This window comes from Leptopilina boulardi, unplaced genomic scaffold (genome assembly GCF_019393585.1).
Source record: "Leptopilina boulardi isolate dan_hultmark-lab unplaced genomic scaffold, ZJU_Lbou_2.1 LbouV2_347, whole genome shotgun sequence".
NCBI lineage: Eukaryota > Metazoa > Arthropoda > Insecta > Hymenoptera > Figitidae > Leptopilina > Leptopilina boulardi.
The window spans coordinates 995,350-1,017,615 of NW_026137915.1; the positions used below are offsets into that span (position 1 = coordinate 995,350).

The 22,266-nt window shown below is 36.1% G+C and overlaps 1 protein-coding gene across 1 annotated transcript; it reads right to left on the reverse strand.

Annotated features, from left to right (window-relative positions):
• Window positions 1–2,537: 2,537 nt before the first annotated feature.
• Window positions 2,538–11,563, reverse strand: LOC127286104 (uncharacterized). The gene is made up of 2 exons (XM_051312407.1): window positions 11,473–11,563; window positions 2,538–3,338 (listed from the first exon to the last, which is right to left on the reverse strand). Exon 2 carries the CDS (start codon window positions 3,336–3,338, stop codon window positions 2,742–2,744), a length of 597 nt encoding a protein of 198 aa, XP_051168364.1. The 5' UTR covers window positions 11,473–11,563; the 3' UTR covers window positions 2,538–2,741.
• Window positions 11,564–22,266: the final 10,703 nt, after the last annotated feature.

A 22,266-nucleotide genomic window follows, 5' to 3' on the forward strand; every position in this document is an offset into this window, starting at 1 on the left:
ACCTCAAAAAACATAGCTGATTTTAAATGACAGGAGAAATTTTTTAAATAATGGCAGATTTGCTTGAATCTTGTTACTCGGGGGTTTTTGGGGTCGCTGATTACGAATTTAACGTCAGATTTATAAAATTCAAAATGGCGGATCCAATATGGAGGACGAATTTTTAAAAAGTAGTTGGATTTTTACGAAAATTGGTATCTAGGGGTTTTGGGAGTCGCTGATTACAAATTTATCGTCAGATTATTCAAATTCAAAATGGCGGATCCAATATGGCGGACGAGTTTTTAAAAAATAGTTGGATTTTTATGTAACTTGGCCGATACTGGGGTTCCGAGTCCCTGCATCGTAATACGTTTCCTACGTGTGTCTGCCATGACGGCATCAAAGCCATTATCCAGGGACTTAGCCAGATAGCGGACAAACTCCGTTGCCCACCGTCACCGCGTGGAGGTGCCCTGGATGCAGACACATGTAGAAACATAAAGATATTTGACCACCGTACTATATCTGCTATTTTACATTTGAATAATCTGACGTTAAATTCGTAATCAGCGACTCCAAAAAAACCCCATGATACCAATTTTTGTAAAAATCCAACTACTTTTTAAAAATTTGTCCGCCATATTGGATCCGCCATTTTGAATTTGAATAATCTGACGATAAATTTGTAATCAGCGACTCCCAAAACCCCTAGATACCAATTTTCGTAAAAATCCAACTACTTTTTAAAAATTCGTCCGCCATATTGGATCCGCCATTATGAATTTTATAAATCTGACGTTAAATTCGTAATCAGCGACCCCAAAAAACCCCGAGTAACAAGATTCAAACGAATTGGACGATTTTTTTCAAATTCGGCCGCCATATTGGATCCGACATTTTGAATTTTTCAATTCTGACATAAGATTCGTAATCAGCGACCCCGAAAACCCCCGAGTAACAAGTTTCAAACGAAATTGATGATTTTTTAAAATTCGGCCGCCATATTGGATCCGCCATTTTGATTTTTTTAATTGTGACATCAGATTCGTAATCAGCGACCCCGAAAACATTAAAAACAACTATGACTTTAGAATTTAAAATTTTTGTCTTTAAATGAGAAATTTTTTTACTTACGCATTTCCATTTATGATGGTTTATAATTGTTATAACAAAAGCATTATCATAAATTTATTAATTTGCCACTCATTTTTTGAAACTTTACATGTGTACGAACATTTTCATATATTATAAGTTTATTTATATTGCGTATAATTTTGGGCAGAGCTTTGGTCCACTTGACGTGGATCATCCCATATATATAATTTTTTTTTTTTTATTATTATAATTTAGTGTGTACATTTCTTATAGTTTAATAATTATTATAATGATTATTATAGTTTTTTGCCATTCGTCGAATTTTTTCATATATAATTATTCATGCATTTTTTTATATTATTTAAGTGTTTTCTCTTCTTCTTATTAGTTAATAATAGTTTAAAATTATATACATCTTCATTATCCTTTATCAATTGTTGATTTTTATCCTTATTAAGTAAGTTATAGTATGATTATCTGTAGGTAACATAAAAATTTTTGAATTCTGTTTTAAATATATTTGGATGTTTTTGATGTTTTTATTTATGGGGTTTAAATTATTATTTCATATGTATATTATTTATTTATTTTTTTTATTATTAATATTATTTAATGGTAACTTCTTTATCCTTGTTGTTGTGTAGTGCATAGGGCTTATTTGTTATCTTTTTGAAATGTGCAACGGTCAGCAATTTTGCGATTGAGTCATTTGAATGCAGCTAATTAAGATGAATACACGTAAGTATTTTAATTATATTTACCTTTCTTAATAGTTTTATGTGTTTTTATTAATAGTTTATATTTAATTGTATTTATTATTTTTGTTTCAGAAACTGTAAATAATAAAGAGGGTCCAAAGGGGGTGGACCGGTTAGAGGTGGCCTCTCGTTGGGGTAAGTTTTGTTTCATAATTTTTGATATATGTAAGCATATACGTTTTTTATATATATATTTACATTTTATGTCCCTTTTTTTGTTTCAGGTCCACCTTACTCTAACCTACTCATTACTGCGACGGGGGAGGAAGGGGAAAGAAGATTTATTCCTCCCCTTTCAAAAAATATTATTATTGTTTCCTCGCCCAATGGGCGAGTTGTAAAAATGGGGCGAGGTGTTTTGCCCCAAAATAAATTTTATGATTTTTATAAAATAAATTTTAATTTTTCGTATTTCTGTGTCTTTTTCATTTAGTTATAAGAAAATTAAATTTTAATTATTAATATTTTATTATATATATATATGTAAAATTCTTTTTTTTGTATATATATATATATATATATATATATTTTGTTTTGCTTTTATTTGAATTTTATATAAGGGAAATTATTTTTTTGGGGACTGTCATTTGCGGTTAACTTCACGCAAATGGCAACCTTAAGCTTTCATTGTCGCCTTTAGGTATTGCGGTGATTCAGCAATACTGTTTTAAAGGTGTCTTCATATTAAGATTTATTTTATTATATTCTAGTTATTTATTATATTTTAGGATTATTATGAAATAATTATTATATTTATAATTATTTATATTATTATTATTATTTATATTTTATTTTATAAGATATAATGATTTATCTTTAATTTTACTTATTTATAAGATGTGTAATTATACATTTTTATTTCAAAATTGATAGAAGTTTTATTTTTCTTAATTTTATTGTTATTATTTATTCCCATGTTACTGAGGGACCTGGTAGGTTCCAAAATTCATCAGAATCTATTGATTCCTCAGAATCTTTTATTTCTTTTTCTTCCTGTTTCTGGATTTTTTTATTTCTAAGGATGCCATGGCAATTGTTTTTTGTATGGCCTCTTTTATAACAATATTCGCAACAGCTTTCCCATTTAAACATTTTTAATTTAATTTTATTAGGTTCATTAATGGCCATTACGTGGACTCTACCCTTAATATTTTTCTGTTTTTCCTCCTCACTAAAATAATAGACTCTATTTAATTCTTTTAAAATTTTCAATGCCGCACAATGTTCGGATTCTCTAATGGTTATAATTTCGTCGCTTATTGCCGTAAATACATTGCCATGTTTTGTATCCGTAACCGTACATTTAACTTGCCATAATTTATTAAATTTAAGGCCGGTTTGTATTATTACTGAATAATTTGGTTTGTCGATATTGTATTCCGCCGTTATTTCTTCTAGAATTCCTTTTGGATAGTTAATTTCTGCAATATCCCCTTTTGGGAATTTAAAACTCTCTATGATTTCTCCTTGTAACGGTGGTGTAAATAAGATTGTCTCCAACATCTAAAAATTAAAAATTTATTAGTTTTTGTTATTCATAAGCTAGTTTTAGTTTATCTATATATTTTTGAAATCTTTGACCGTCTTCATTTATTAAAATTGCGTTACTTCTATCCAAGATACTAACAATTTCGTATGGGCCGTGATAATGGGGGTCAAATTTTCTTTTAGGACCTTCTTTCAATACGTAAGCCTTGTCTCCTACTTTTCCATTGAAGGGTTTAGCTGTTTTATTGTACCTTTCTTTGGATTTCTGTTTCGCGCTTACTAAATTTTTGGCTGCTAATGCCCTTATTTCTATTAATCTGTTTATTAATTCGGATAAATAGGAACCATATGTCTCCAATTTTTCTTCTTGAGGAAAGGAGCTAGGGGTACGAGCGGTTTTTCCAAAAATTAACTCATATGGAGTGAAATTAGTAGCTTCGTGGACGGAAGTATTATATGCAAACATGGCGAAGGGTAATAATCTATCCGAGTCGTTACCCTCACAACAAAAGGATATTCAGGATATCCTTGGGACGTCCTGGGGATATCGATTTGTTTTCGGCGGTTTGGATATCCCTGGGATATCTTAGAGATGTCCATGGATATCCAGAGGATATCGTAGGGATATCCGAATCGCCAAAAGCAAATGGATATCCCCAGGACGTCCCAGGGATATCCTGAATATCCTTGTGTTGTGAGGGTATAGTCTCTAGCATATTGTTTTATGTATTCTGCCAATACGGCATGACTACGTTCTAAAGCTCCATTTGTTTGGGGCCTGTATCCTGATGTTGTTACTTGTTGGATTTTAAAATTTTTTGACAATTTTGAAATTAATTTTTCTATGAATGAAGTGCCTTTATCTGTTAAGATTACTTTTGGGGCTCCGTAGACCGAAAATAATTCTTTTGCAACCGCATGGGCTATAGTAGTTGCTGAAATATCAGGTATTGCAACAGCTATGCAATATTTTGACAGGTGATCCTGCATTGTAAGGATATGACAATTCCCGTCTGGTGTTGTGGGTAATTTTCCTACTGTATCTAAGGAAATTTTATCGAATGCGTCTAAAGGAGTATTAAGGTTCAAAATGATTATTTTTAACAATTATGGTGTAGATATTATGTTTTCCTCTTGGGGTAACATAAATTTGTCCTTTTATAGGTCTTTTTGCCTTTATTTCTAATGTGTCTAGTACTCCAATATCGATAAGTAATCTACTTATTGGTGTGGTGAATTCACAATCAGCTGCTAGAAAATGAACATAATTGTTTTTATAATATGTAAGATTTTCTCTGCTGCTAGTAATATTTTTAATTTTTGTATTTGCATATTTAGGCAAAATTGAAGGTTGAATTTTTGATAATGATGCGTTTATCATTGGTTTTCTTTTAGTTGTTTCTTTTTCTTCACTTTCTTCTTCTGAGGTTTCTTTCTCGGAAGTGGATTCGTTTTGTTCGTACAGAGAGGTGTGATACGGTGTGGAAAAAGCTTTAGGATTTTTTATATGGTGGGGTGTGTAAATCTCTTCTAATTGTTCTTCTGTCGTGTCGTATTCTAAGTCTGTATTTTTGTTTTCTGGATTTTCTTCTGGGTTTTGTTCCCATATTGATTCACCTTTAGCGTAATCCCAATAAAAATCTAGTTTTTGGGAAAATTCTGAGTGATCTCCAGTTATTATTTCGTTTGCTGTTTTATGTATTTCTTCATCGTCGTTTCCATCAGAATTTGTTGTCCAATTTCTTGGTGAAATTCTTATTGAATTCGGACGATTTGGTAAGCATTCATTAAATTGTATTATTGACTTGTCTAATGTTTTAGCTATTTCTTCTTTTGTTAGGCATAATTCTTCTTCTTCTGAGCTACTATCGCTTCCGCTTGCTGAAGAATCTAATGCATTTATTGTTTGCATTTCTGGTTCTATAGTGGGTATTTCCATTGTGATTATTTCGGGAGGTGCACTTTTTGGACCTGGTTCCGTTCGTAATGACATTGGAGGAAGTTGTAGACTGGGAAGTACACTTCTACTTGGTTTTTGAATTGGGGGTTCAGGTATTTCAATCTCTTCTTCATTGTAGCTTTCATCATTAGTCGAATCTTCGATTATTTTGACTCTAGGTTGTAAAGCTCTTCTTTTTGCTACTCTTTCCGCTATAGTACTTTCATATAAATTTGTTCTGGATGGGGGTGGTTTTAAAATTGACTTTGGTTTAGGAGCTGGCTTTGGGATAGGGTTGGGTTTTGGCTTAGGTCTAGGGGGTGGTTTAGGTTTATCAGTTTTTCGATTCATTAATATTCTGATTCGTGACTTGTTTCTTTCCAATTGGGAATCTTCTTCTGAATCATCAGTTATGACATTTCTGGATAATGCATCTGCATTGGTATTTAGTTTTCCTGATTTATGTTGAAATTCATAAGAGTAGTCTCTCAATTTTAGTCGCCATCTTATTAATCTTTGTCCAGGGTCTTTTATTGTATCTATCCATCTTAAAGGTTCATGATCACTAATTAATGTAAATTTCTTTCCGTAAATATATGGTCTGAAATTGTGAACAGCGTATAATACAGCTAGGCATTCTTTTTCCGTTGTTGAGTAGTTTAATTCAGGAGCATTTAATACTCTAGAGAGATAAGCTATGGGTAAATCAAAGCCGTCTTTCTGTTGACTTAAAACAGCACCTATCGCAAAATCAGATGCGTCCGTGGTTATGGTAAATGGTTTATCATAATCTGGGTATTGTAAAATAGGGCTTGTACATAATGCTTCTCTTAGTTCTTTAAAACTACTCTCTTCCTTTGGTCCCCAACTAAATTTTACGTCCTTTTTCAATAGGTTTGACAGAGGTTTTGCCTTTGCTGAGAAATCCTTTATGAATCTTCTGTAATATCCAGCCAAGCCTAAGAATTGTTTTACATTTCGGGGTGTTTTTGGGGTTGGGAAGTTTTTTACTGCTTCTATCGTTTTGGGGTTAGGTTTTACACCTTCACTATTAATTATATGTCCTAAATATGCTACTTCTTTAAACAAAAATTCACATTTTTCAGGTTGCAAGGATAAACTTGCTTCTTTAAGTCTGCTTAATAATCTTCGCACCTTTTTTCCATGTTCTTCTAGGTCCTTAGCGTAGACCTTAGCATCATATAAGTAGACGAATAGTTCAGCACCTTGTAATCCAATTAATACTTGGTCCATTAATCTTTGAAAGGTGGCAGGTGAATTTTTTAATCCCATTGGCATTCTGATGTATTCGTAATGTCCATGGGTAGTTGAGAATGCGGTTTTTTCTCTATCCTTTGGATCTAGCTCTATTTGGTGAAATCCACTGCCTAAATCAAATACAGAAAAGTACTGGGCCTTGCCCAAATTATCTATGATAGAAGTTATATGGGGTAGGGGATAAAAGTCGCCTACGGTCTCATCATTTAATGCTCTGAAGTCAATTACTATATTCTCCACTTCTTTTTTCCAGTTCCATCAATTTTCTTTGGAACTATGAGTCATGGAGAGTTATAAGGAGAGCAAGAAGTTCCTATTGCACCTTCCGACTTCATCCTATCGATGACTTTGTCGATTTCCTCTTTTTGGGATGGGGAAAATCTATATTGCTTTGTATGTATAGGTATTTCATCTGAGGTAAGTATTTTATGTTGTACTAAATGTGTTGACGTTAAGTGTTCACCTGGAAGGTGAAAATTATCTAGAAATTCTTCTATCACTTGTTTGACATGTTCTTTTTCTTCTTCATTTAAATGATTTAATCTTAAATGTTCTATAACGGCAGTGGCTTTATCTGGGGGTTCTATATATTCTTCTTCTGAAGAATATTCGTTAGAATCTTCACCTGGTAGTTTATAAAATTCAAATGGTATAAGTTCTTGGGGTAAAATTTCAATTTCTATGTCTTCTGCTGTTGTATTTATAGCATAAACATGACATACACCATCGTTGTTTGTTACTATTCCTTCACCTATTAATTATCCTTCAGTTGTATCTAGTAATGGTAAATATCCTTCTTTTAAATCGGTATTTAATACTTCAACTGGTATTACTTGTTTTGTTCTTGCTTTAATGGTTAAATTCAGCCTTTTATTTGTCTTATTTTCCGTTAGATTTTCTCTTGCTTCTTTAGATTCATTGTCAGAGAAGAATATAGGATGAATAGGATTAGAATGAGTCACTAAAGTGTGATGCCAAAAAGATATTTCGACTTTTTCTTCTCTTAAATATTCTCTTCCAAGAATACCATCTGACTCAATGGGAAAGTTTGAAGGCACTGTTTGGAAAGTTACTGATTTTCCATGAATTTCCACTTGCACAGTTCCTAGCGTTTTAAATTTTATGGGAACTATTCCAGCTATGTGGATGGCTTCATCTTGAATTACTTCTAATTCTGGTTGTAAGACGCATAATTTTATTAAATTAACATCTGCTCCAGTGTCAATTAGTAATGATGCAGTTGTTTCTAAGAAACTAGATGATCTTATTTTTATTACTGGTGATTCTCTTGAGTTTCTTGCATGCAAGATGGTTCTTGTGATCGTAGAATCCTCACGTTTATTGGACGCTCTTTTAGATTTCCACTCGTCGTCGCGTCTGTCCGTCGAGCCATGTTTGAGTTTAAATTGTCCTTTTCTAAGGAGTGGGGAGACTGAGCCCGTGGAGGCGTTCTAGAACCTTCATTAGGTTTATAATGTTGACCTTCTAATCGAGGTATTTGAGGAAAATAAGGGTATGAATTGTAAGGAACATAAGCGTTAAGAGGAAAATAATTAGGATGATTAAGATAGGGTTGTTGATTATTTGTGCCCGAAAATTGAGATGAATAGGGATTTTTTAATATTCCTGAAGGGATTGTTGGTTGGGAAAAATATCTGGGTTGTTCCACAGGATAAGGAAATCGCACCCTTGGACTAAGGCTTCTTTCTCTGTTTCCATAATCACTAGATTGATTGGATCGTGAATAATGATAAGTGTTATAGTCTGACTTATAGGATTGATGACGGGCTTCATATTCTAAAGCACTTTTAAATGCTTCGTCCAAGGTTTGTAAATTTCTAGCTTCGATCGCGCTAGACATGGAGTCTGGGAGTCCTCGGATAAATGATTTTAGGGCACAATCTGCTAAAGGTCTCATCATGTTATCGGCACACAGCGTATCATATTTTTCCACTAGGGCTGCCTTGGCTCCTGCCATTAGGGTTGATATTTTGTCGTAAAATTCGCTGACACTATCACTGCGGCCCATACGAATTGTAGATATTTGTTGTAAATATCCTGTGTATGATTTGCGAGGTGCAAACCTTTGCCTTAAATGTTCTATTAACTCATCTATTTTACTATAAGTTTTACCATAAGTACTATCCCTTGCAGTACCCTTTAATCTAGAAAGAATACATTTTAAATATTGATCTTCACAACCGATTGGTATGCTGGAAGCACCATTTATTATGTCTTCAATAAAATCTCTTACGGGTATATTTTTACCATCATAAAAGGGAATGTTCATCATACCTTGTTGTAACGCAAAACATTCTGCCATAGAAGTGATCATAGAATCGCTTAGGGTTCTATCTATATTACCGGTAATAGTGTGTCTAGTATTATCAGTAGCCATTGTTGTTAATGGTTTACTAAATATAGGAGGAGTGATTAAAATAACTCGTTAATTATATCAAGGGAAAATGGGAGTCCTAGAACCCCTGCAATATCAGTATTACTTTCACAATGTATTGTTTGAAATTCTAATACAGTATAATTTATACACACTTTTGCTTCTCCGCATGTGTTTATGGTGCTATCGCGTAATGAATATTTTATTATTCGATTTATGCCCAAATATGGATTTAATTCGCTTTCTTTAATTAAATTTATTGGTAAAGATGGGTCTATTAAAAATATACCCTCATTATGTGTAAAGAATAAAGAATTTAAAAGAATTTTTGGGTATAATGTGTTATATTTCTCAAGAAATTGAAAATACGTGTTCATTCGTGTAATGGCGGCTACGTGTGTTCGATCCGTATCCGTAACGGCGGTCGCGCCTGACTTAATACTCCTGGGGCTGACGCGCGGTGTGTATACTACTTACGGTGTACTGCACGCGGCGTCAGTGAGTGGTTTAAGTCAATGGCGGCTACGATGTACTTCGTTCGCGACCGTAACAATGATCGCGCCTGAACTTAAACTCCTTGTACTGGCGTGTGCTGTGTACACTACCTACGATCTACTGCAAGCGGCGTCGATGAGTAATTCAAGTCGGCGGGAATATTAGCCCATAAATATGCGCCTAGATGTGCATGTAATTTTATATGCTCATATTCTCCTGTTACTTTCTTTTAAAATGAACTTTGTTTAATTAATGTTTTTCAGGAAATTATAAAATAAGAATTTGATTATTATTATCAATATTAATAGAGAATATTAGGAATGATTTCTACAATTTATACAATTTTATTAAAATTTATATTGATCGAATATATAAATTTTTTAAAAATGAAATTCATTAGGATTAGTATTTAAAAATGATAATCCAAGAATACCTGTTAATTCAGGTTGATTATCGTTAATAAATGTATGAAATTTAATCAATTTTTGAGCAATTGATATTTGCGTGGTTCCAGAAGTGAATATAGATCCTGGCCGTATAATGGCAATTTCTGATCTATTAATCTTTGTATTTGGGGTTAAATATTTTTCGTTAATTAGATTAACATCTAAAGAAGGATTTATTATAAAAAGATCTCTTGAATCTTTTATGTTTTCAGATGAAATATGAATTTTTGGATAAATATCAATATTGAAGGTGATATTATTAGATAATTTGTTCATAACCAATAATATTAAGATAATTTTCTAGTACAACACCTTGGTGTTAATAGAGAAAAACAAGTTCGGAAAATATTTCTTGATACTCGTAATCTTTCACTTTGTAATGCTTCGTAATCTGAAGCCCAATTTGAAAAATAACTTGTTTGAAAATTAAAATCTAAGAACGGGGCACCTAGGATTCCAATAATTTCAGTGTCGCTATTATAATCAACAACTCCAAATTTTATTGTAAAATCGTAAAATTCTATATGGACATCTCCTCTAGTTAAAACAGTATTTTGACGGGCAATATTAATAATATTTGTGTCAATATAAGCTAGTGATGACACTGCTGATTCTTTAATTAAATTTATGGTTAGGGTATGATCAATTAAAAATTTACCTCTATTTAAATTAAAATTGCTTGATATAAGTTCAATGCATGGATAATTATATCTATTATAATCAACATTAGTTAGTATGATTAATTAATTTTTATTGTAAGTTGTCCAATAAATAACCGCAAACAAAATTATATAAATAAGTGATACGGATATATAAATAAATGTTGGAATCACAAATTCTCTGGAAAAAGTGGTTTCCACCATTTGATATTTAATTTATCAAATTTTAATTACTTTGAGATGTTATATAAAATTTAAAATTATTTGTTTTAATTTTCTAATATATTGATTATTTCTTTATTGAGAGTTATAATTTTTTCAGTTCTATCTAAAATGTTTTCAAAGAATTCTGAAAACTCTTGTTTAGTTTGGATATTTTTGATATTTAATTTTTTTGTTTGAACGTGTTTGATAATAATTAATTTTTCTTTAGTTTCTAGTTTCAATTTAGTTTTCATTATTCATAACATGTTAGGATGATGAATTAATGATTGGATAATTTTGTTATGTATTTAATTAATTAAAATATTTATTTTATTTATGGGGATATTATCCAAAAATTTAAAAATGGTTGTGATTAATGAATTGTAAGAGCAAAAATTTATAGATTAATAATTTAGAATTTAAAAATTTTTATTTTCGATACTAATTATTATTGTTTATTAAACAAAAGAAACATCCCACCGCTGCCACCAAATCAGCTGTTACATCCCGAGCTAAGGCTTGGTTTTTAAACAAATAATTTATTTATTTACTTGGGAGGGTTGTGCTGATTAATCAGATTGGTAAGATCTGATATTTTTATTTTGTAGGATCGTTGTTACTTTATAAAGACTATGGGTCTTGCGTTAAAAACAATAATAATAGATAGACATTCCCCTTTTCAATGTTTTATTATTTATACATATGATAATATACATGTGTAAAGGTTACTCACTTCTACGCTTGTATTCGGATTTCAATGGAAATGCTGAGTCGTCGTATAAGATTTATTTCTGGTTCTGTTTCAATAATGAAAACACAGTTTGTGGAATCACACTTGTGTATCACACACAACTATTAATGTTTCTTTATGATGATATAATATTCAACTTTCAGGCTTTAAATTTATTATCTAACGTTATTCACACCTACATTGGAAGAATTCCTTTAAAATGTGAAAGAGAAGCAACTTATAGACTTTTAATTGTTAAATATTTTATATCACAAAATACGACAGTAATATCAATGAAATTATTTAATGTAATTATTTAGTTTTTGTTTCTTGCACCTTTTAGGAAAGAATCTATTCTAAGTGAAAAGAAATTTAAATTGTACCTTTTTAGGAAAGAACTTTGTTCTAAGTATTAAATTTGCTTCTCTTGCACCTTTACAGAAAAGAATTCGTTCTAATTGAAACTTTAACAAAACTTGTACTTTTTATAAAAAGTTTACAATAAATTTCGCGAAATTAACTGAAGGGTTGCTCTACAATGAGATTAATCACGGAGATATACACTGGAACTTTTGACATCTTCTCTGATCAGAGATGGGGTTTATATACTATTCAATCCATTGCTTTATTGGGGATGATTTAGAATAAAAGCACGGATTTTGAAAAATTGTTAAGTGGCACGTTTTGCGCAAAAATGTTTAGTAGCACGTTTCGCGCAAAATTGTTAAGTGGCACGTACAGTTTTTCTAAGAATTGCATAGTGTCATTATACATTGTAACCGGACTTTTTTTTATGTATAATCATAACAACAGAACAAGTCATTAACAATAAATTTTTGACAAATATTGGCAAAAAAAAGAAACATAAACAATTAATAGTCAATGTAAATATTATAAACAAATAGTGTTGAGGATAAATAATATCAACCCAGATTACAATGAACAAAATAATCGCCAAAGTCTTTGAAGTCCGATTCAAAGGAAAAGCAAAAAGTTATCAACGCATTTCAATTCCCCTGAAGTGCGAGAGAGAACGAAATATCCAGACGATTGGGCGCCAGTCCTTTCTAGGGACAAAGTATAAACAAAATATAATCGCGAAACAAATCATTATGACAAATCTTCTAATTTAAATTGGGACTAAATCCCTAAAACTAGCAAGACATTAATCAAGAGTGAATCGAAATTTAACTTAATAGAAACGATAAAAAGTTAATTGAATTAATTAATAAATAAAATACCAAAATTTACTAATTTTCGATAAAATTACACTGAAGGTAGAAACGAAATGCGTGAGGTAAACGACAAAGGTATTGGTAACTCAGGGAGAAGGTCAGGGTTCGAGAAAATCACATTCAATATAAAATAAATTAATTGACAATTTATTCAGGAGATTTCAAAATTAATATTTACAATAAAAGTTGATTACAATAAAATGTATTGACCGCGACATAAAACGAATGTAAAATAACCCTAAGAGCCATTTCAAGGAAAGTCTACAACAATAAAACCGCGACATCAGGGACGCAACACTAAACAAATTTTACACAATTTTCAAAAGAAAAAAAAATCAAAAGTTTTAAATTAAGTAACAGAAATGGCGTCTTTCTTCACAAAACGAGTTCCCAGGTCAAATGGTCAAAATGTGTACAAACAAAATATATCTAATTTACAATAAAAAATACGCATAATTCATATGAAGATTTACACAATAGGGTTCTTATTTAGCAAATATGGGGCGGGAAAGGTGCCAATAATACACACTAGGGTAAAAGATTTCAGGGTCTTAGACAATTTCAGTGTGGGACATTTAGGGACGTTTGGGGGCATTCTCGTGGGACATTTGGGGTATTCTCGTGGGACATTCCACGAGATTGTTCGTCGTTCATCACGAGGACAATAATCGAATTGAGTGACAAATGAATATTTCGTGGGACAAACTCACGAATATTTTATTATAATTGTGTTAAAGTGGGACATATCCACAAAAGGGAAAAAAACACACTATAATAAGGGGGACAAACAAAGGAAATGTAATATTAACATAAAAAAATAGCTTACTTGACTGAGAAATCCGAGCAGCGTGGTCGAGCGAGAGTGAGAGCCAAACAGGGGACATCTACTTAAAGCGACACCAGAGAATTACAGAATTGCTAATTCGAATTAAATAATCAAAATCAATGAAGCTATTTCATTGATTATTCTTCAAAAGAAAAACAAGGGCTATTTCATTGATTATTCTTCAAAAGAAAAACAAGAGCACTGTTACGCACAAAAAAGATTCACAACACTCGCTCGACCACGAGGCCGGCCAAACCACCTGTTTTAAATTACATCACAAATGATATAATTTTGGGGAATATGTCAGAGGCACTTACTTTATTTAGGAGAGAATACTCTCGCGAGGACTTCTCGGCAGGATCGAGCTGGATCGTTTTCACTATTTAATTTATTTGTTTCTACGAATAGAAAAGAAAGACTTTCGGCGCACAAACTTCCGAGCTACTGCTTGCTGCTTGGCTGCTTGCGAAGAAAAGAGGGAGAATCCTTTGGCTTTTGCCGCGACGTAGGCTCGCTCGCCCCTCTCCGCACATTTTCCCGGTGTCTTTGCACGACCAGCTTGTATCCCTACGCTCAACGAGTGACGTGATCACAGGTGGAGAATAGTGACCTGTGGTATGTTCTCCTTTTGTGATTTCACACTCACTCTTCTTTGTTTTCCGGGCTGTTAATTTTCACTGTCGTCAGCCTCCGTATAATCTGGGTCTGGGACATGGCAACATAGATTTGATTATTGTGATTAAAAGGAAAAAGGGAAACATGGCCAATGTGCCAGAGATTATACGGTCCTGGGCAAGGGGCGTCTCTAATACCATAGAGAATTGACAGTGGAATTGCCTCCTGTTAATTATTCCTCTAGGATGGCTTCCTCGAATTCTACTTAGACTAATAAATAGCGGACATACTTCCGAGACGAGGGATCCTTTTATCGGGTAACATGTGGAGGTTGAGTCCAGGGTTGGTCGATTTCCAATAAAGAGTCGATACTGAGTTAACTACGGTGGTATCTTCCTGTTAGTTGCGGACGGATGTGACGGAGTGGCGCATGCGTTCTGACGTTGCAGTTGATTTCTTCCAGTATTTCCAAATCCTCACAGTGCGAATTTCAAAATCTGCGGTGGATTAGTGGTTGGCTTCTCGTGTTGTCCGGGGCACAATTTGCAGTTATGTTCATGAAAGGGAATAATAGAGGGTTTACAAACAATTCAAAAAAAACAAACATTAATGACCATTGAGCTGGGAATCTCAGTTGCAACCAACAGCAGCAACAACTCGGACTCAAATTTGTTTAATAAATTTTTAGTAGTTTTGTTTATATAAAAAAAGTGCCACGTCACAACACCACCCTTCTAAGAGAGGGCCTAAACAGGCCCTCTTGCGAAGGCAAGAAGTTTGACGAGCTAGGCTGCTATGGATATTCCCAGTCAGAGGTGATTTCTATTATATAAAGAGAATCATTGCAAGTATCATCTTACCAATTTGTAGTTTCTCGAGGACTTCCTGGGAAGTGCTAGAACTTTGTGAATATGATAATAACAATAAAAATCTCTGTCCTGTGTGCTCAAAATAAATTAAAAGCGTCTTGAATTCATATATAAATAAGAGTTTACTTTAAGCGAAATTATTTAATTTTTAATAGCTGAAACAAATCCTGAAAAAGGGGAAGGTTAATCTCTTCTGAAATAAGTAATAGCAATGTTATTATTTTTATAAAAAATATAAATTCGTTTATTAACATTAGTTTAAGATTAGAGTTACAAAAATATAATTTTTTTTTTTTTTGATCTAGGATTGGATTTGTGTTCTTGGGGTTTTACGTTCCGAGGTGGGAAGCGAGGGAACAAGGGATACAGTCTTCATACTTCGTCTTCTCTGTACCGCACTTTCGGCAGAAATTTTTGTTGCCTTTAATGGGGGCGTAGGGACATGTCTTATACTGGTGGCCTTCTTTCTTACAATTCCAGCATCCAGGAGGGGGTCGGTGTTTAAGCCACGCTATTACCTTTGGAGATACTCCTGCTGGTTTCTCGATGTGCATTTCGAGTAGGGATGGTGGGGATTCGTCGATTGTATTAGGGCGTTTTGGTTTTGGGTAGGCGGTGGGCGAGGCGTAATTGTAACCGCGGCACTGTCTTGGTCGGGGTGATCGCTTTCGTTTTGAAGGTGCGTACTTATAAGGAGATAGGGGAACTGGTGATCTGTGATCCTGTGATCCTCTTGTCGAACGATTAGGGCGGACGAAATTTTCCTTTAGGATTGGATGTGCTCTTTTCAGGTACTCCTGATGGCAAAATTCTTGATTGTTGTTTGGGTCGGAGTATTTGACCTTTCTGGAATCTTCTGTTCTTTCCTCGGGTTGTTGAACGAGGGGAACATCGGGCTCATTTGTGGGCGGAAGGATTCGTGACTTGCTAGGGTTTTCCTCTCCAGGGTTGTCGGATTCAATGGAGTCGTCATGAGTATCTAACTCCAGAAATTCTTCGGTTTCGGGGTTTGCAGATTCCTCCGGGTCGTCATGAACTGGGGAATTTTCTGCAAGAGTCTCTACAGGAGTTTCTCCTGAGGTTCTCTCGGGAATGCTTTTGGGGATATCCTCTGGGACTGTCTCCAGGATTTGTTCGGTGGTGTAACACACAATGATTTCTTCTGGACTTTCTTCACGATTTTCTTCACGGGTATCATCGGGGTTTTGCTCGAGGAGGTTTTCAGGGTTTTCACCTACTTCTTGATAGGTAGATGAATAGCTTTGGGATTCAGCAGTTTCATCGAGGACACGCTCGACATCAGGATCGATTTCTGCGGCAATGGGATCTTCTGGGAAGTCCTGGAGGAGATCGTCTTCCAGGTAGCTGTAGGAACTACTGATGGACGATCTTGCTTTGTCGTCGGCTTCCAGATCATCAGGAAGTGACTCTAGAATGGCGTGATCATTGGATTCATTCGGATCCGTTATCACCGAGAATGAGCAACTGGTGGATTCTTCGTCATCGTCCATTTTCTTGAAGTCAGTGTCTTTCTCTTTGTCTGATTCGTGATCTTCATTGGCGGACGTCTCACTTTTGGATTTGTTGTTTTCGGATTCGTCACTTTCCGACATTTCTTCTTCGGGTTCTTCAACGTCAATCTCCATTTTATTTTCGGGTTCCTCATCGTCAGAGATCTCAATGATGTCGGGTGAAGGGTGTTCCTGAGGGACGTTTTCCTCGGTGGCATTGAGGGGTATATTTTCGGGGTGCTCTTCTATTGGAGTTTCTTGGGTTTCATCGTGCAAGGGGTAGCAATCGGATCTTATCACGGTTGCGCAAGTGATAATGGTACTTTGCTGTTTTCCTCGTGACCTTTGTATTCTGGCTGCGCGGAGTAGGGTGTCGCAGAGGTTGGGATAGAGGGTATCGATCTTGAGAAGAATATTTCGGTAAGGTTTTAGAATCTCTCGTTCTGGTTCGGTAACGGCGCGCACTTCGTCAAGCGGGGTCCACTCCCGGTTGATCTCGTTGGGGCTAAGGTAGGACTCCATGACGTTCGCCAACTCGCCGATTTTGAGATTAAGATTGGCGATTTCTTCATTCTTCTCTTTCACCACTTCGTTCGCCATTTCCAAGTATTTCCGATACTCGGTTTCATATTGTAGGAAGAACGAAAGTCTTGTCGTCAGTACTTTTTTATCGGTCTCTAACTTTTCAACGATCTTAGCATGATTGGTTATTTCTTCCGAGCGTACGGACTCCAATTCTTCTATCATCTTCTTTTGGGTAAGGATAATTCTTTGCAGTTGATCGACATTTGGTTCTTGTTCTTCCATGGTGAAGAGAGACTCGGGAATCTAGAAATCAGAATTACTGTTAGTATGCAAAAAGGGCTTGATATCTTTTATATGAAATTTTCCTAGGTTTTTGAGGGATAAGTCACTTAATTCGATTACGGTAGGAGATCGGACTTTGACAACCTTATACGGACCTGTGAATTTTGGGTTCAATTTGGAGGTAATATTTTTCGCCTTCGAGGACAAGACTCGGCAGCGCGTGAGGACTAGGTCACCTACGGAGTACTTTATAGGGCGTCGATTTTGGTTATAATAGCGGGACTGTTTCTGATACGCTTTATCCATGGTCTCAATTACCCAATCCTTCATTAACTGGAGCTTTTTCATTCGGTCTTGCCACAGGGACGGATTCTGTGGGTCGACTTCGGGGGTTTCGTCGGGGCTATCTCGTGATTCATTTGTTGGTTTCGGATGACGTCCGAAGTTTAGAAAGGCGGGGGAAGTTTTAAGGGAGTCGTGATAGGCTGTATTGTATGCGAATCGGTATTCTCCCAAATACTTATCCCAGTCTCGATGGTCGTCAGAGATAAATGAAATTAACATGGTTTTAAGGACTCTGTTGACTCTTTCGACGGGATTCGATTGGGGGTGATATGGGGGCGTCGTCGAATGGTAAATTCCGAATTCGTGTGCAAGGGAACGAAGGACATTGTTGATAAATTCCGTACCATTATCAGTCAGAAGTATTCTAGGGGTTCCCCATCTATTAATGATCAATTCTCGGAGGGCGTCGGAAATCAACTTTCCTGTGGCATTTCTCAAGGGCTTGACTTCGATCCATTTTGTGAAGATGTCTTGGATGACCAAAATGTACTTGAAGTTTGCTCGACTTGGGGGAAAAGGTCCCATAATATCAGCAGCAATTACGGTCCATGGTTGTTCTACAATTCTTTGTCCCATGAGGCCGACGGGTGCTCCTTGATCGACCTTGCAGGATTGACAAACTTCACAGTAACGGACAAATTTCGCTACTTCTCGATAACATCCGGGCCAATAATAATTGGTAGCGATTCTAACATACGTTTTCTGTGTACCGAGGTGTCCTGCTTGGGGATCGTCGTGGGCTTTTCTCAAGATCGCTTGTCTTTCTTTTTCCACTGGGACTAATTTCCAGGCATTGAGGTCATCGACAAGGGTGGAAAGAACGGGATCGGGACGGTGATAATATAATTTACCGTCTGATATTCGCCAATTAGGGAAGCGAGTGGGGAATTCAGTTACTGAGAGGAATCGTCTGGTATACCAAGACTTGTCGGTTTCTTCGAGTTGATAGAGGGTTTCGCCTGGGTCAATTTCAGGTTTGTCGGGGATTCGCGACAAGGCGTCAGGGACATGATGTATTGCTCCTTTCCGATAGGTAATCACAAAATCATATTCGAGCAGAGCTAGGGCCCATCTTGCTAGTCGACCTGTGGGGTTTTTCAAATTATGGAGCCATCTGAGGCTACTGTGGTCCGTTATCACAGTAAAATGGTATCCTTCAAGGTATGCTCGAAATTTCTCAATGGCCCAGATCACGGCAAGACATTCTTTTTCTGTCGTACTGTAGTTTCGTTCCGCAGCTGAAAGGGTTCTACTCGCATATGATATGACGTGCTCAACATTATTGATGTTTTGGGTCAGAACTGCGCCAAGGCCTTGATCACAAGCGTCAGTCTGTAGTTCGAAGGGGTGTTCAAAGTCGGGTCTTGCAAGAACAGGGGCAACTGCAAGACTGTTCCGGATCTTTTCAAAGGCTTCTTGTTGTTCGCTATTCCAAAGCCAAGTTTGTTTTTTGCTTAGTAATTTATTCAATGGGGAGGCAAGGACTGCATATTGAGGAATGAATTTACGGTACCATCCGGACATTCCTAAGAAACGACGAAGTTCTTTAACATTTTTCGGGACTGGGTAACTTTGGATGGGGGCAATTTTTTCGGGGTCTACGAGTAAACCTTTTTCGTTTACGACAAATCCGAGATATCGTACTTGGGGAACTACAAATTCACATTTATCGGGATTGATTCTCAGACCGGCTTCCTTCAATTTATTTAGGACTTTCTCGAGCCAGTCGAGATGTTCTTCAAAGGTCTCTGTGACTATAATGATATCATCCATGTAAGCGAAACAAAAGGGTTCCATTTTTGTGTCAATGATCTCGTTCATTAAACGTTGAAAGGTTGCTGGGGCATTTGTTAGTCCAAAGGGCATACGCTTAAATTGGAATAATCCTCTGCCTGGAATGGCAAAGGCGGTCATGGGTTTGCTTTCTTCGGAAAGAGGTATTTGCCAGAATCCTTTATGGAGGTCTATTTTCGAAATATAGCGGGCTTTTCGCAACTTCGATAAGATAAGGTCCATTTGAGGCATGGGATATACGTCTTTCACGGTGAGTGAATTTAGTAACCGGAAATCCAAGCAAAATCGGTACTCTCCATTTTGCTTTTTGATCATGACAATTGGGTTTGACCATTCGCTTTTACAGGGTTCTACGATATCATCCTCGATCATTTGGTCGAGTTCTTTGCAAGTGGCTTCCATGACTTTTGGGGAAACCATATAGCAACGTTGTTTGACCGGTTTATTATCTCCGACATTAATAACATGCATTGTCAAATTTGTGAGGCCAGGTTTATCGGGTACTGCGGGAAGGTTTTTCTTGAGGAATTCTAGTAAATGGTCTCTCTGGGACGAATCCAGTTCCATTAATCCGGCGCAATTCTCGAGGGCAATTTCTCGACTTTCGAAACGGTAAATATTCTTCGGTTTATTTTTGAAATTCCATGTTCGGGTCGTAAAATCGGCCTGAATTTTATAATATTTCAAAAAGTCTAGACCGAGAACTAAGGGTTCGGATAGGGAATCAAGGACTCTTGCGTTCAATAATCGGGATCGTCCGTTCAACTCTACGGGCAATGAAACTTCTTTGGAAACGGTCATGAGCTCACCATTAGCTAACTGAACTGAACCAAATTTTTCTGTAACGGGGAGTTCTAATTCTTTTAACATTTCGAGACAACGGGGACCAATAAATGTTCTCGAAGCCCCGCAATCTACTAGGGCTTTGACTGCGTGATCATTCACGAGGACGGTAACATAGAGTAAGGGTTCAGGGTTACTAATGGGTGTAGAGGGGTAATTTAAATCGGACAAGTTAAAGCAATTATCAGATGCTTTACTTTCAATGGGTTTTGGTTCAGGAGGACTATTCTCTGTTTTAACGTTTTCTAGAAGGGGACTTGTCGAAAGAGAATTCGTTGGGGTTTCAGTCCGATCAACCTTCAGAATATAGTCGACACTATTTTTGATTTTGTCGATCTCTTTTTCGCTTATGAAATATCGACCATTCTTACAGTGAATGAAGATATCGTTTTCCATGGGACTATAAACACCAGTAATTTCGGAAATATCTGTTACTAAGTTGGGACATTCGATCTCGACCAATTTTAGTACAGGTTTATATCTCTTAGATCTTTTTGTTTCCTTTAGAGACAAATCTAGGGTAGGCTCTTCGGGTAAGGGATTTGGTTTCTCGGGTTGCGTGGAATCAACCGTTTGGGGTGAAACGGGGTCAGGATTCTCGGGTGGTATATCACAATTTTCGAGTGACAATGAATTAAACTTTTCGGGTAAGTTAACGCATTCTTCGGGTAAAGAGCAATCGGGATTTTCGGGTAACAAAAGGTTGGGTTGAGGTATTTCCCTTTGAGATTCTAGAGGTCTTCTTTGTGGGTTCAGGATTGTGAGGACCTCTCCCATCAATCCTGATTTCCTTTTCCCGAACAATTAGGGCATTTGGGCTTTATGAAATCCTTTTTGCCACAACCATAGCACACGATAATTTTAGGTGCAGTACAGTCATTGCGTCTGTGGCCTTCCTGGTTACAGTTCCAACAGACATTTGTCGATTTGAGGGGTCGGCTGTGGTCTGTTTGCTTTTCACAGCCGTTTCTTGATTGTGTTTCTCTTGACCATTTTTCGGTTTGGGTTGGTCAGGTCGTCTATTTCCTTTTGGGAGATTGTTCGGTGAAGCTTTGTTATTTTTGGAAGGGGATTTTATGAGGTATAACTCCTCAATTTCGTCCTGTTCTTGGTCGGGTTGATCCAAATCTTCGCTGAACTCTTCTTGATCTTCCCTAATGTGTTTCAGATGTTCACGTCTTTTTATAAGAGGTCTATTGGTTGGTCTTTGATACGCCAAATCGGGGAGTAAAGAATTTTCAGGCTTCGGGGGTGGTTGGTAAGCTTTCGCTACTCTGACTGATTTTTCTATTGCTACTGCCAATTCTTCTAAGTGCGCGAAATCCATCACGCTTGCTATGGGAATTTTGAGATGTAATCTAGGCAAAAGGTTTCTATGTGCGAAATTGATCTCTTCATATTCGGGCATTCGAGGGGACAACTTATTAAACATGGAGATCATGCACGTGAGGTAATCTGCAACGGGTTCAAATTCTCCCTGGGTTCGCCTGTGTATATCTTGCATAAGCTCGAACCTAAAATCGGGATCACTAAACCTATTCCTGAAGGCTCTTGCAAATTCATCGAAATAACGCCATCTACCTCTGTACGCTTCGAACCATCTACCAGCTATTCCAGTAAGGAAGAAAGGAAGCAGATCTAAAAGATCATCATCTCTAACATCCATGATCATTGATCTACCAATCGTTATTTTTCTGATGAACTTGTCAGGATCTTCGTTTTGAGTCCCTGAAAACTTTAAGTCCCATTTACGCATTTTATCAAAGGCCAATGCTGCGGCTGAAGGCCTGGACCTACGATCAAAATTGTTCGGAACTGGGGGTAACTCGGAATATGGATCATTATTTCTGCTCAAGGGTCTTCTTCTATTTACAGAGTCACCGCGATCAAAGCGAACACGGGGTCTTTCGTGATCGAAAGGGGCGTTAGGGTTTCTATTCTCTTGATCAGTT

Excerpts from the sequence above, each read along its gene's own strand:
- LOC127286104 (XM_051312407.1), bottom strand. The coding sequence starts at position 3,338 with ATGTTGGAGACAATCTTATTTACACCACCGTTACAAGGAGAAATCATA.